Source organism: Lepisma saccharinum, chromosome 8 (genome assembly GCF_977018435.1).
Source record: "Lepisma saccharinum chromosome 8, izLepSacc3.1, whole genome shotgun sequence".
Taxonomy (NCBI): domain Eukaryota; kingdom Metazoa; phylum Arthropoda; class Insecta; order Zygentoma; family Lepismatidae; genus Lepisma; species Lepisma saccharinum.
In genome coordinates, this window is record NC_139236.1 from 55360522 (window position 1) to 55375559 (window position 15038).

The window sequence follows — 15038 nt, forward strand, 5'->3', positions numbered from 1 at the left end:
GTAAAAAATTATAAACGCTGATAACCAATATTATACCAATTTGATGTAACAGCAAATCATCTGTTCACCTTCTTAATTATTGGAGGGCTGATGGGTTTTGTTTTAGTGAAATTAAAAATTCAACATATAAAAACCAGAGTAAATGAACTTGTGTATTCACTCCTAATTAAAAGAATGGAACAAACAGGCTCAGAAAATGAGATGACATAATATTTGCAAGCTTGTTTTTGAAACACAATATCATTATTACAAAATATTTATTTATTGTGTGTGACATACATACATTATGAACAATTTGTACATTAAAAAAATATATATATCTCACAAACATGTAATATTATATACACTCTAAATGCATATAGGAACATTTGCTTTGGGTAAAATCCAAAATCCCATTGAATATGGTGGGATAGTAATGCTGGATTCAGGAGAAAGCAATACAGGAACAAAATCAGGTAACATTCCTGACTTCTTAAGGTTGATTTCCTTTCCATTCAGCAATGAAAACCTAGAATAGAAATAATTAAATTATAAACACCTATCACTTAGTTTACTGGAAGGAAAGTTACAAAATTTATTATCCTGTTTATTTTGTTCATCATTTTGAAAGCAAATTTGCACTCCTCTAAGAGATCACTTCTATGAACACAACACCATGGGTTATAATTACCGTTGCAATATAAAAACTTCTCTCTTCCAAAATAAAGCCAAATGATTCAACTTAAACTAAATGTAGAACTCTGCTAATAGTGTTAAGTTTCAGATTTATAACATTACTTTATAACCAATACGATAGTCAATTGTTCCTACATTGGGAAAACAGACATGTAAATTAATATGTATGAAGTTAGCTTTAGTTCACCATAAATAATAATAATAATAATAATAACAATAATATAATAATAATAATAATAATGTGGTGGTTGACCTACAGTTTAAAGTGTGATCCGAATTCCGAACCACTATGTGTATCCATTGGGTACAGATCCCAGGACACCTTCATTACAAGGTAATGACATAACCACTATGCCATCAGGGAGGCCCAAAGTTCCATTATAAATAAAAGAGAACGCAGGAATAAAATATTGACAATTATTTTACAGAAATAATGTGAATTTGACATTGACACCACGACAATATCCTGGCCAATCTCAAGTTGTTTACATCAACCGAGACAGCAGTTGCTGTGACTTGTCATTTAAACATATAATGTGTGCTGTGCTAGTAACATGGTTGTTATCCTTAGCAAAGAACATGCTCTAGTCAGCACAAAACACAAGAAAATATATTTGTGACTACTGTATTTTATTTACCTTGATTCTAACCCATCTCTTCCTGTGAGCAAATATTGGTGAATTTCACTTGAATTCCATGTTCCTTGTAAGGTGACTTCGATTGTGCTAGGTTTCAAATTCATACCAAATATTGTTAATGCACCAGGTGCATATGATGTCCTTTCAGTGTTTGTGCAGTGGCAGTAGAACCGAACATAATCTCTACTTTGTGTCACAAGGTCAGCAGATAGGACCTGATGACCCACAAGCAGCTTGAACAAAGAAGACAACCAATAATCCTGCAAGAACAAATTATTGAACTGCTAAATAGCACAATTCTTTATTAAACAAAATGACAATGTGGTGTAAAATTGAGATAAAAGAAATATCTTAACTTTAATGATACTTTGGAAGGAGATATAGCTTGCATAACATGCCATTCTTTTCACACAAGTAATGATCACTTTTGGAACGTACCTCTATTTCCACTATCTTTAATCACATCATGTGGCTTCAGTAGGAGGCTGGAGAAGATTTGAACACATTAAAAGCAGTGGCGGGCGGTGACATTTTCTGTTGGGGAAGCAGATCCCGAAAAATTAAGAAAAAAAATAATTCATTACTTCTACATGGTACGTTATACTGAAAAAAATCAGCACTCTACCTGATACTGTTTCCTTAAAGTCTCTAAGAGGAAAGATGAATGTCCTGGTGCAGATGTTCATTTTTTCGAATTTCAGCTGGTCTGTTGTCAAACGTATTTAATGCAACAGACGATTGCGGATGATTGAAACAATTTTCAACTTTCACACATTGCAATATTCACAAATTTACTTTGGCACCTCATAGTTCTTTCCGTAGTAAATAGTAAACAATGTCAACACTAAAGTTTTTGAAGCAAATAAATAGAAATTCACCTGCCTGAAAAACAGTAACTTTTCACCTCTCAAACTGTTTGAAAAAAGTGTGACTGCGCAGTGAGTTTTACCAACTCTATTTGGCAGATCTGTCCATGGACATGTTGGCTGTCCTAATAGACCGAACAACACCCTGAAACGTTTATCTTCACATAGAATATGTGATCCGTATGTTAGCAATCATATTTTTGTTTCTCCTGTGCTTTGCAACTTTATAGTTTATTTATGAACATATATTTTAAACTAGCTCCACACAGCGCACCCTCCCATTGGATCCTTCAAGGTCGCTCGTTGATTCTTGGGGCTCTTGGTGGCATCCAAGGCTACAGGCTGGCCAGGGTAATGTTATGCAGATGTTTTGTCAACACGCTACGAGAAGGTGTTATCTTCAACCAGTGTGGCTTCCAAGCTAGCTAGTGACTTAAGATTATGGCACTTTTTGGAGCACTTTCCTGAAGTCATAATGATATGCATCAATCAAATGAAAAAACTGCCTGTTGAAATCATTAATTTTACTGACTTTAGGAACACACTTGGTGAAAGCGTCAATTGCAATTTTTGGTTATAGAAAGTTTCTACATGTTCTTCTAGTAGGAGTGAACTTGACTGAAGACGTTCTTGCTCATTTTAATTACATTTTAAGAACAGATAAGGTACACTCATCTTGTGCATGTTGCTTCATATCTTCCGTTCAAATTATTATTTTTCTGAACTAGTGCAGTTTGAAGCTATCATGTATACACACTGTGTGCAAGTAAATGACGATTTTCATTAAACAAACCTGCCTCTCAGTACATGTGTTTTGTGTGAGAATGAACATCACACTCTTCATGCGTGGACTTAAGGAATGGCCAATGGCCATAACTTGTCTGACATGTTATACTAATGTGACTTTCATAATGTACACCTGGTAGGTAATTGTTCCTGTACAGGAAGATGTCACCTGTTTTATCCTACGAGCTGGATTCTATATGAAACACTGTACTTTTTGTTTGAATTTTTGTTCCACCAGCAGTTGCCAAATAGATCTAATGAACTTTTATGTTAATTTGTTTGAAGATCACTTGCCAGTTAAACATAGTAAGAGTAAAGATCATAACAGGGCAACTCGTTTCTCATTTTAACTTACCTGTCTTTACCTCTTTAATCATTTCACAAGCATTAAAGTTCAAATATTGTCCAGCTTCCTGACGAAACCACATGATGTTATGAAAGCTGGACAGAAATACATACATGCAAGGAAAGTGACCATTACTTGTGTGTAAATGATATTTGGTACACACCACAAGATAAACTGTACAAATATTGTAACAAACTGACTTGATGAGTCTTTCTGTATCTCTGCGAGTATCAATAATCATCACAAAACCTATGGAAATAGTCATCCCACTTCCAACAGATTATTCATCTGAATATCTATTGCACATCGCGATTTCATGATGTAGAAGTAGTTCCCACTTGTTTATTTCAGAAGATTTTTCAGATTGGAAAATTTTAACTTGAACTTCACTGGAAAATTGTTATCCTTACTTACGGGCAATGGTTCTGAGCTTCTGTCAATTAATCCATAATTCCCTCCATAGAAGCTTTGCCTAATGACAACATTTATTCCCATTCTGGCAGCAAGCCCTAACTTGTCCAACCACAGAAACCCTGCTACGAATCTGTCTGACAGCCCAGGAGCTCCTCCACCATAGGCCGTACTAGTTTCTCCTGTAAATGAAACCACATTGCATATTAACAAAACTGAGAAACTTTGCAGGAATTTTTTTAGTCAGAAATAAAGGAGAATGTAAATGATTGATGAAAAGCACGAGAAAATCTGCAGCTTGAATCTTGGATCTGCCCCTGTTGCCAGTAGCCTAAGAAAGTCAGTGCCAACAACAAATAATGTTCCTCCATGTCTCTCATATGCATGTGCAATAGAATTTTGTGCGATTATGATACATATCACATGCATATGTAATTATGATATACGGGAACAACATGTAATATAAAATGTTTGTGCAATGGAATTGAAAGTACATATACATTTTCTTTTCCATTTTGAAAGTATTGATCTGTTATGAAGTTCCAGTTTCACCTGGTGTGTGTGTGTATATATATATATATATATATATATAAAAGGGGACTGATATTAAATGTTAACCAATGACAAAGTACTGATCCAACATTAACATTTTATGACAAACCTGCCTGGTTCTTTCAGCTCATTACTTATTTTTTTAATTTTTTTTTTACATTTTGGGTGCGTCAGCACTTAGGCTATTTTGCACCCCTCACATTATACAGGGGCCAGCCCCTTATCATTACAAATGACAACTCTAACGTTGCACAAGTAAAAATCTTAAAATATTCTGACTTCAGTTAAAAGCTGAGGCTCTAAACGGGCACTCAGCACACACAAGGACAAAAAAACAGGACAACACACACAAAATTATACTGGCCATAGTGCCAGTCGCCAGAGCCTCGTTAGTCTATAGTCCAGGGTGTACTATGTGGTAGTGAGGTTGACTTTTGGGCCCTTACGCGGAAAGTACCCCTTACACCCCAGCTCATTACTTATAACACATGTAAACAGGTGACTGTAATAGGTATTGTATTAGGAAAATATACTACATGTGTTTGTATTTTTTCTTATTTTACACTGCATTTCTGCCACTTTTAACTAACTGCAACAATGAGGATGAACTTGATCAAGGGATACTCACAGGAAATGTCCATGTACAAACTGGGTTTCAAAATGCAGAAACATTGGTGGAGATATCAAAGTTGACTACATGCTTGGCTACCAAGCTGGCAAAATAGAATGCGTATTTAGAAATTTACTTTACAAAACTAGGGTACATGAATGCATAATGCATACATAAATCTTCATTAAGTTCATAATTCTGACATAAAAGCAGTAACAAATAGTTAAAATTATGCACTTAATGAGGAACATTTATAAAACTATTAGATCAGTAAAACTGTTGGCAATTTTACAGATATCCAAATGCATGGCTATACATATACCAGTGGATAACAATGCATGTATTACTATTAAATAGGTCCCCAGTCAAAAAAGGTATGAGTTATCATCCAAAGTTTTTACGAGCTTTTATTTATGCTGTGTTACCACACTGTATACATGATTTAAATATTAAACAAAAAAAAATACTGTTGCATACGTACCAAGCCAAATAGGAATATTAGGATCTATCTTACGTACTGCCTCATTCATAATATTCACTTGATTAATTAGGACATTAAAGGTTTGAGGATCAATAAAGTCTTCCATAGAAGCTGTCCTGCCATTTAAGTAGTACCTTCAGAAGAAAGATAATAGACTTTGTAATTCAGTACATTGCTTCTTGATCTTAAGTTTCATATAAATATAAATTCATGTAAAATCATCCAATAATATTGAAATCATTTGATTATTGCAAAGTAGTGCAGAGTGCTTCTTTCCAAAGTTTCCAAATTTTTGTTTTTGAGAGCTGATTATTTATTTGTGTTGTAAGATGTTTCTTTAATCATGTTGAAGGGAATAAAATAATGTGAAAAAAAATAATATACCTGAACAAGTACTTAAGTACTCAATTATCTGTAAAACTAACTTCTTGAAGATCTATTAATTTAAGTGATCACTGCCACCATCCTCTCGAGAACTTGTTGTATTATTGCTTGGGGGCTTGGAAATTAACAGAACTATTCAAAATCATGTAGAAATTTTATCGAAATTTGCAGGCTCAAGCAGGACTTGAACCCAAGTCTCAGGCATACCATGTCATTGCTCTACCAACTGAGCTACCGAACCAGCTCTGAATTCACTGGATTATTGTTGTCGCTGTTTTACCTGCGTGTGTCAAATCGTAAGGTATGAAGAACCAGTTTTGTGGATAAGCGAGTACTTTATTCTGGTACTGATGCTTCTTTATGTTGTCATTGTTTTGAACATATATAATTGAAAACGGACTGAGAACTCTTGACTCTATTCACAAAGTGGTGCATATCCACATTGTTTTATTTCCAAACAGTTGTACTCTTATATATCCATGGTGCCAATAATGAAGCTTCTCTCTTTCCTGTCAGAGCTATGTGTTTGTTGGTTGCATCTCTGGAAGAGTCCACAGAAGATTATTATAATATTTTTAAGAGGATGGGACAAGCGCATATTCTTGGTAATGTTTTATTGGATGGGCCCAATCAATTCTAAAATTAAAGCTAAGTTAGATTTCAAAACTTCTAAAATGAAAGTCTTTTGAATCACCTCAAAGTCAACCATTAGCCACCAATACTGATATCCTGCTTCATGCTTTTGACGAGCACGCCATTTTTGTTTTCACTCAAGATGAACCTGAATACCTAGTTCCCCCAAGGCTGACCCTAGAGGAAGATCAGTAATGTGTAACTCGGGATTTGACGCAAAATCCAGATGATGCTTTTGTGGATGACGAGAGGTGGTTCGAAGAGAGAATTTTGAAGACCAGACCGTGTTATGTGTAGTAGAACTTCAAGGGTCCTATCCACTGGGAGTCTGTAGTGAGTATACAATATTCTTCACCAATGTTACCGAGTAGTAGTGAACTGAAAGAAAGCCCTCATTCAATTAGCAAATAAACCACGTGATGCATGATCCACCAGAAAATTCAGGACTTGGATGTCCTTGACATTCTACCACAGAACAATATGTATTTGAGCTAGTTGTTTACAAATTGTTTAACTGAAATTTCTGTTCTGGAACTTCTTTAAACATGATTACTATATTGAGTGAATTAATTTTGTTCTAATTCTACTTTATGTACAGGAAGGCTAATTGGGACTGGACCTTTAGTTTAAAGTGGGCTCCAAACCAGTGTGCCATGTGCCTCCCCCAGGTATTGAACCCGGGCCTCTTCGATTACAAGTCGACAACATTACCACTATTCTATCGGGGAGGCTCATGGTTACTATATATCTAAATCATCTGAAAATAACTTGCAATTAAATAATACCTAGCAACAAAGCAAAGAAACAATCTTACTGGTGCCAAGTGACTGCATTGATAACACCTTCTGCTTCCTGCAGAAAACCACTCAAATATTCCACTGAGTGCATCCTCTGAGGTCTTGGCCTAGTTACATCGGGACCCACCACACTGGTTGCCTTGTAAGAGGGAAATAAAGATAGCAGTCTCTTTAGCTTTGAAACATCTCTCCCAAGCTGTTGGCTGCTTAGAGTCATGTTAAATACATGGTGGAAAGCATCTGGCTCTGTAAAATGAAAAAAAAAAAAGTTCTTCAATATGAAAGAAAGAACTACATTTCTGTAGTTGTGAAATCTTGGAAAAGTTTGCGGCATTAACCAGGAATATATGGGTTCACTAATAGGCAAGTTATGATCAAAGTCCCTGACTTCTCAATATGTTAAACCTATCAGCTCTGATTTTTAAAAACTGAGGAAGTAAATCAATTGTTGTATTTACTCTTTGAACTTTCCAGACAGATCTCTTACCTCTGCCTCTTTCCAATAATGAAGATGATTGTATGATGATAACCCAAAATATTACATCAAAGCCCATGTTTAAATGCTTGTAACAACTGCCAGCTAGAAGAAGAATACACTGTAATTGTAATAAACTAGTAGAATTAATTACTTACCATTTCCTAGTTGCCACATTATAGGAAAGTTATGCTGGTCTGAGAATTCAATAATCTCCCTTGCATTTGTGTCATCCCACTCTGTAGAGTTCCTCAACAGAACATTCAAATCAAATAATACATCAAATCCCGCTCTTTGTGCAAATTGGTTAATTGAAATCCACTCAAGCCCTGCAAAATACATATACATAAATTGTCTGACATTGTATACTGGTGACATTATTTGCATTTTATTTAATATCACAAACAGCACATTATCATTGTAAACTTATTATTTAAGTCATGTCGTCTTACAAACTTCTCGTTCACATCATTAAGTTGTTCTTTAATAAAATGTGATCACAATGTGTTACTAATTACATAAATAGTAAATGTGGCTTCTAGCAAATAATTTAATGGTCCTTGCACATTTACCAACATTTTATCAGAGTTTGCTATCAACAATGACACTAACATGAGATCTTGCACAAGTGCTGATAAGACTGGAGTCCATGCCAATACCTTAGCAAGAAATGATTGACAAAGATCTGCTCTTTTGTGCTACCTCAGACACCTCAAAGATGGCAGAATATCTGGAAAACAGATTTGTATTTTTTTTTCTCTTTTGAAAATGCCATCATTTCAATGAAATTTACACACAATGGAAACACTCTTCTGTGACATAACTACGAATGAATTGGGGTCTGTATCAGTTTTCATAGCCTTAGATACAATTGCTAATTATTTGAATGGCTCTAATGGTTCCACCACCATAAGGATTGAAGTTATACATATCGACAGGTTTCTCGTGAAATTCTAGTCTATATTAATGTTACATGACCACTTCTCCATTTAATAAAAAAGGTTGGTAACGTATCATAAAAATTTCTCCCTTTCCTATATCATGTGTCATGACATATAATTCATGTTTCCTTATCCACATTTGTTTTGAACTGATGTTTTTGCACTTTGGACCACCCTCGATATATGTCTGAGAAGGTCTTAGGAAACTAGGATAAAACATCTCCTCAGAGGAATATAAATCACTTTAAAGTGTAAACTGGTTTTTTATTTTGTATTAAATGCTAGTTTTCTGATTACAATGTTGCTTTTGTGCCTAAGTTAGTTGTGAGGGCTCTTGCATTAACTGAAAGGATAGCAATCTCACCTTTGGAACAAATGATTCAAGGTACAATCCCTAACACTTCAATGCTGACCAAGCATCATAACTGCAATTGGAAAGCTACCTGAAAATAGAAAGAAGTGGACTCTGGTCCAGAACACCAGGAAATAGGGACGTGATTCATGAACTAGGATCACCCAAAGAAAAGCTGCTTGGCAGGCCTTAGCCTTTAAATGGCTGCTGTACCATCGGAGTTTAGTTAAACCATGCTGATGAGGATGAATGGTGAAACAATGAAATAGATAATGGGACAATCGCAGTAATATATCAATAGTTTACTCATGATTAGAACCTGAGGCCTTTTTGTTGACAGCATACTAAGCTAACCTTTTTACCAGTTATTTGGTTTGGTTTATTTTATTTTGCATTTCTGCCACTTTTGGCTAATCGCAAAGATGAGTGATGATATTATGAAATTGATGAAGTGACACTCACAAAGAAGACCCATGCCCAGGCTGGGACCCCTGGTGTCATAAAATGCTGTGCTGATTACCCCGCCACGGAGGCCGGAAGTTCAGTGTGTGGTAATGTATTATTTAGTATGCATCTAACAAGAAATAGCAAATATTAGGTTACACACGAGAAACCATACCATACTCACAAGACAGAAAAATAAAAAATACATTCACTGTTTTAAACATTATTTTTTTCAAATAAATTAAGTACAGTCAGGTTAAAAAAGAATCATCCATCACAAAAATTACCTGACATTGTGAAGTTTGTCAAATCATCATTGCAATTTTTATCTTCATATGAGCATACACCGCCATCCAAAGGGTATTCCTGCCAGGTCGTTGCTTGCTCATCGGTTGAATTTTCCACAAATATAAGCCTATCAGCTGATGTACCTCCCAACCTCAATATTGCAGGTGAAAGGGTTGATGCCACATTTACAAGGAATTCTGAACTGAAATTTTAAATTTATGTTTAAGATATGTGATGACTATATTTCAAATATTTGTTAAGGAATGGAAAAATATTAATTTTTAACCAATAAATTAAGTAAAAATAGAGTAACAATAACAATAGCAATAAATAATTGCACACCAGTAAAATATAGGCTTTAATGTTTTAAATTCTTTTCATGTTGTTTGGAAGCTAATAACTATTTTTCATAACGTCTCTAAATGTTTATTATGTATAATATTGCCTAAAAATTCCTATTTGGTATCTTTTGTTACTTTTGCATAATATCAGAGTAATAACAGTAGTGAAGAGTTTTTCATGTAGAATACACATTACTGAAGTATGTACTGAGATTGAAAACACATGGAATAAGACTAGTTGTTCTAATTCAAGATATTTAAGTACATCATATCTTTATCTGTTATTCATTGTTATATTACAAATGTCATTTTCCCCCCTTGTAATTTGTCTTTGCCTTATGGCACGTTTTAGCATCTTGTTTTGAGAATTAAAATACATACTTTTCACACTTTTACATGAAATATTCATGACGTGTTTTAGAATCTTGTTTTAAGAATTAGAATACATACTTTTCACACTTTTACGTGAAATATTCATAACACCATTACAATACAAACAAGTTACACCCAAGCTGTGTTCCTGTACTAAAAGAGATACAATAATCACGCTTAGTGGCAATATTGTCCGGAATGTTTTCTCCCCACACCCGAAGCAGCCATGTTGCAGCTGGTTTAGTATATGAATAGTCACCAGGTGAGCAAGGTACGCTCCGCCATCCGATTTTTGTGGCCACAAAGGCATAATCGGAGTGAAATCCATTGCCAAATTGTCGACGTGTATGGTGAGAATGCGATGTCATGTCCATGATCTCGAAATGGTGCCAGATGTTCGAAGTGGGAAGAACGAAAATGATCGACAAACCACATGTCTGGCAACCTGAAACTATGAACATTATCGACAATGTGGAGCATGTGAATGCAATCATTCTTACCAACCACCGTGTGAAAATTAAAGAGATTGCAAGCGAACTGAACCTTGTGACTACCACTTTTCAGTCCTCTTAAACCAGACCCAGGGGGTGAGCGTTTTGCGTCAGATGAGGAAGTGTGGGATGCCGTGTTGAAGTGGTTGAATTAAATTGGATGGAATTTTTACACACAAGGAATCTAAAAACTGATCACACAATACGAAAAGTGCTTAGATTAACTTGGTGACTATGTCGAAAAAAAAATTATTCATGTTTCTGTTGAATATTTTTTTCTTTTTAATGTGTTTAGTTTGTTTTATACCGAGGGATGTAACTTACTTTTTGATTTACCTATAGTACTAAAAAAAGCTCATTACAGAGAAAAATTGTGCTTGAAAATTTTCGTACGAATATCAACATAATAAAATGAAAATTACTCTGAGGTGGTGCAACACCCCTGTTGACATTGAAGTGTTAAGACACATCATTGGGTAATGCCCTTCCTAAATTTGAATTTCTATGCATTCCTGTCATATTTTATAGTTGACAGCAGATCAACAAAACAAAGTGAGATACAATAGTGTTGAATAGATACATATTTCTTTGTATGTACTTACTTAGTATTTTATCACAAATAAAAAGAGGTGACAAGTGAAACTTACGTCAAGTTTAAACCTTCCCACTGGCGTCGAATTAAAGAAGAATCAAGGGTAATGCTCAAAAAATGTTTGTCCACAAGGTGGAGAATTTTCTGTGTGTCTATTACAAGTGTTTCATGGTGCCTAGTAAACATATTAGAACCTAACAGGAACATTTCCAATAGGCTCAAGGAAAAGCAGCATGCTACAGCAATTCTGAAGCAATATGCATTCTTCTTTTCAAACATTTCTGAAAGCAAAATATTGTAGTAAATTAGAATAGATTAACATTTGTGTATGATTTTTCCAAATTCCACAAATTGAACATCAATTAAAAATAAAGTACGGAATTTGAAAAATGATTATAAGATAGATCAAAACAAAAATTATCATTTATTTATTATGTTAGTGACAACAAGCAAATGCCCTTTAACAGTATACAATGCACTAGTGACATATTAATACACTTTATGTGTAATACAGCATCAAATATGGATTACAAATTTTATTGCAAATTAAACTAGAACTTACTTATTTTTTTAACTTTATTTGTTCTTGGGTTAAAACCTTAAACACTGAAATCTAGGAAGAACATTTTGTCTGGCAATCATGACACCAAGTCCATTTTCATAATATTTTCCATTACCTTTAAATTAAAAAAAAAAATAGTTATTGTTAAATATAAGTATATAAAATATGCAAGAAACATATACACATAACAAAATTCTCACATACATGAACTTTGAACGTATTCTCCATGAATTTTCCAGAATGCTATTTTTTTCTCCAGAGTACTCAATACATAGTATATTTAAATATATTTTACAATGACATCTGCCATTTCCATCAGAGAGCCATGCATCCTCACCTTCTTTATTTTTATTAGCGATGGAATGGATTATTCTGTCTTTCAGCCCTAAATATAACATTTATTTCTATGATTAGTGCATTGACAAGATAAGACTTTCCAGGCTTCGTGGCAGAGTGTTTCCTATTTCTATTAATTAAGGAGATGAAGCTGTTCTTCAACAAAAGTTTGCAAGAAACATTAGTTTATCTCGATCAGTATTAGCCAATATAGGCGTACAGTGGATCAGGTAATATTACTTGATCTATTACATATACCAGATAATATTATTATATTTAAAAATGGCCTGTAATTTTGCAATATTGTCAATCTTTTTATTATTTCATGAATAAAAACGTAATTAATATGTTATTGTTTTGTATGTCCCACATCGTGGCCATGTGATCTAAGGCATTATGCTTTGAGACGGGCACAGGTGTGAGTTTCTTGGGGGAAGCTAACAAGAAATTGGAGAGCTACGAATGAGTAGCGTAAACCTACAACGAACTGGGGGTTTGTCCTGCTGACCACACATCACCCCATAACCGGTTGGATGATTCCCCATCTCTGGTGGAAGTGAGGCCAGCAGTCAGTAGGTAGGCCCTGGTCCTCACGGGTTGTTATTAAATATTGATTTGTATAGTAAATGTCTAAATATGCAGTTCCCTTTCAAAGGCAAAACTCATTGCAATCACATAGTTACACACATAAGGAGATGAACGAAGCATTCATGTTCTTCGAGGAAAATTTGCAATTTTATTTCGTATCAGTAGTGGCAAAAAATTTCATATCGGTTCACTTTCTGATACCTACACAAAACTAATTCAAGAATAAACTGATGTAACTGCACATAATGAAGGACTAAGGATGCTCGTGGGAGTTTTCAAACTGTATTATGTGGCACAAAATACATTTTAATATATGGAACACTTTTGACAAACAGATTATTACAATAGTATCAATTAACCTTTAAAGGAATATAAACTTATTCCTACAACCTATATTTTCATTGCAAAGTAAATTTCTGAAGTTGTAGTACATATCACTTGTAATTTTTATTAGCAGGAGGCAAAAGTATATTATATTCTTGTCCATCAGGGGTGCTCCATTGGTACTCACTGACCAATTAGATGATCTTCCCAGAGATTCTTTTTTCTTACAATTCCCTGAAATTTACAGGTTCTCCAGGTGTGTGGGGACCCTGCACTATTTCAAAGAAAAAAATACATTACAAAAGTCAAAGTCAATATGAAACAAATATTTTCAACATGAAATATTTCTTTTCACACATCAGAGGCCAAAATTAGTTAGTATACCGAAAATTAACGAAATTGGAGACTTTCTCTATATTGTACATTCTAGCCGACATTTTTTTATATTTCGATTTCTATTAATGTGCGTTAACACGTAAGTTGGGAGTTGAGTGATTGGTAACACCTTACTAGATACTATACCGGAGACGGATTTCTTCAAATTTACAGGAGAAAGTACTTACGCAAATCATTTTCTGTAGCGTTGTTGATGTTCGGAAATGTAGTTTTGATCCATTTTAATATTTCCGACATGCTATTGCTGCTGCCGCCATTTGCTTTCTGCACGAGAGCACAATACGCTCTCGTATTGTCCGTATATGCTAAATTGAACGAAAGGAGTGCTAATGGAACCTAACCTAACAGGCCTAACCTAACTTAGTAGGCATACCTCGTCCCCGTGATGGTTCGTGGGGCTATCGTGATTTTTTGGGCTAATGTCAATGGTTTTTGGAAAATTAACAAAATTGGAGACTTTCTCTATATTGTTAATTCGCTCCAAAATGTCCGTGCACTATGATGAAATCGGAATTAAGCAATCGAAACTTGTGCCGTTTCCGGTATTCTAAATTTGCGAAAAATCGTTAAACATTCGGAACCGTCACCGTGAAATCTCCCTGAGCTATATATTCACGCGCGAATAGTCTTCTGTTTGCAGGGACTAGTTATCAGGGTTAAGTTAACAGAGTTAAAAGTAGATAGAACAGCAGGCTTGTATGACCTGTCATGAAACGTTGCTGTTGACTGGCTGGATTGGTGAAAACCATAGACATACATAACCTTAAGCCGCTTCAGTGTGAAAACTCCCATAGAGCTGTGGTAAACGGGTATCGCGCATGTGTAAGTATTCTGGAATTAGTACCATCGTAATTAACATATATGAAACATCCGGACAGCTGTCAAGAAGAAAAATAAATTACTTTGTAGAAGAATCTGTGGTGAGTAGTCTATGTGGAAATTACACGAACACCGCGCAAAGGAAGGGTCTCGCTTATCACACAACGCGAGAACAACCTTGCAACGGAGTGTACCCGAGTGTGGAGCTGGCGAATAGGGTTATTGTGAGTAATCTGTGATTGTGTGTGAGTGTAAATTAGAGATGGAAAGTTCCGTTCATTTTTGGGATTCGTTCTTTGTGAACTAGTTCAGCACTGGGATTCGTTCAAAAGATTCGTTCGCGAACGAATTCACTGATCCGGTTCAGAAAAGACTGACAAGCTGGATGTTCTGTTTCCTCGAATCCGTTCGCGAACGAATTCACTGATCCGGATCAGCTTGGCTCGGCCCGGTCAGAAACGAGCGGCCGACTAGAACATATGTTTGCTTTTCTGGAATGCAGGAGGCCTGCCTACGAGATCCAATCAGATCAGATAAG

The 15038-nt window shown here is 35.2% G+C and overlaps 1 protein-coding gene across 1 annotated transcript; it reads right to left on the reverse strand.

Annotated features, from left to right (window-relative positions):
* Positions 1-253: 253 nt before the first annotated feature.
* On the reverse strand, positions 254-14680 carry LOC145991478 (heparanase). Its single transcript, XM_083127489.1, has 9 exons — positions 14584-14680; positions 11531-11756; positions 9679-9881; positions 7813-7983; positions 7197-7425; positions 5366-5499; positions 3726-3904; positions 1314-1573; positions 254-508 (listed from the first exon to the last, which is right to left on the reverse strand). The coding sequence occupies exons 2-9, from the start codon at positions 11752-11754 to the stop codon at positions 349-351; spliced, it is 1560 nt and encodes a 519-aa protein (XP_082983615.1). The 5' UTR covers positions 11755-11756; positions 14584-14680; the 3' UTR covers positions 254-348.
* Between the last annotated feature and the right edge of the window lie 358 nt (positions 14681-15038).

Coding starts and splice junctions, on each gene's coding strand:
- LOC145991478 (XM_083127489.1), bottom strand. CDS start 11,754: ATGTTTGAAAAGAAGAATGCATATTGCTTCAGAATTGCTGTAGCATGC. Junction 7,984..9,678: donor GACAAACTTCACAATGTCAG/GTAATTTTTGTG, acceptor TGTATTTTGCAG/GGCTTGAGTGGATTTCAATT. Junction 1,574..3,725: donor GAAGCTCAGAACCATTGCCC/GTAAGTAAGGAT, acceptor TTGTTCTTGCAG/GATTATTGGTTGTCTTCTTT.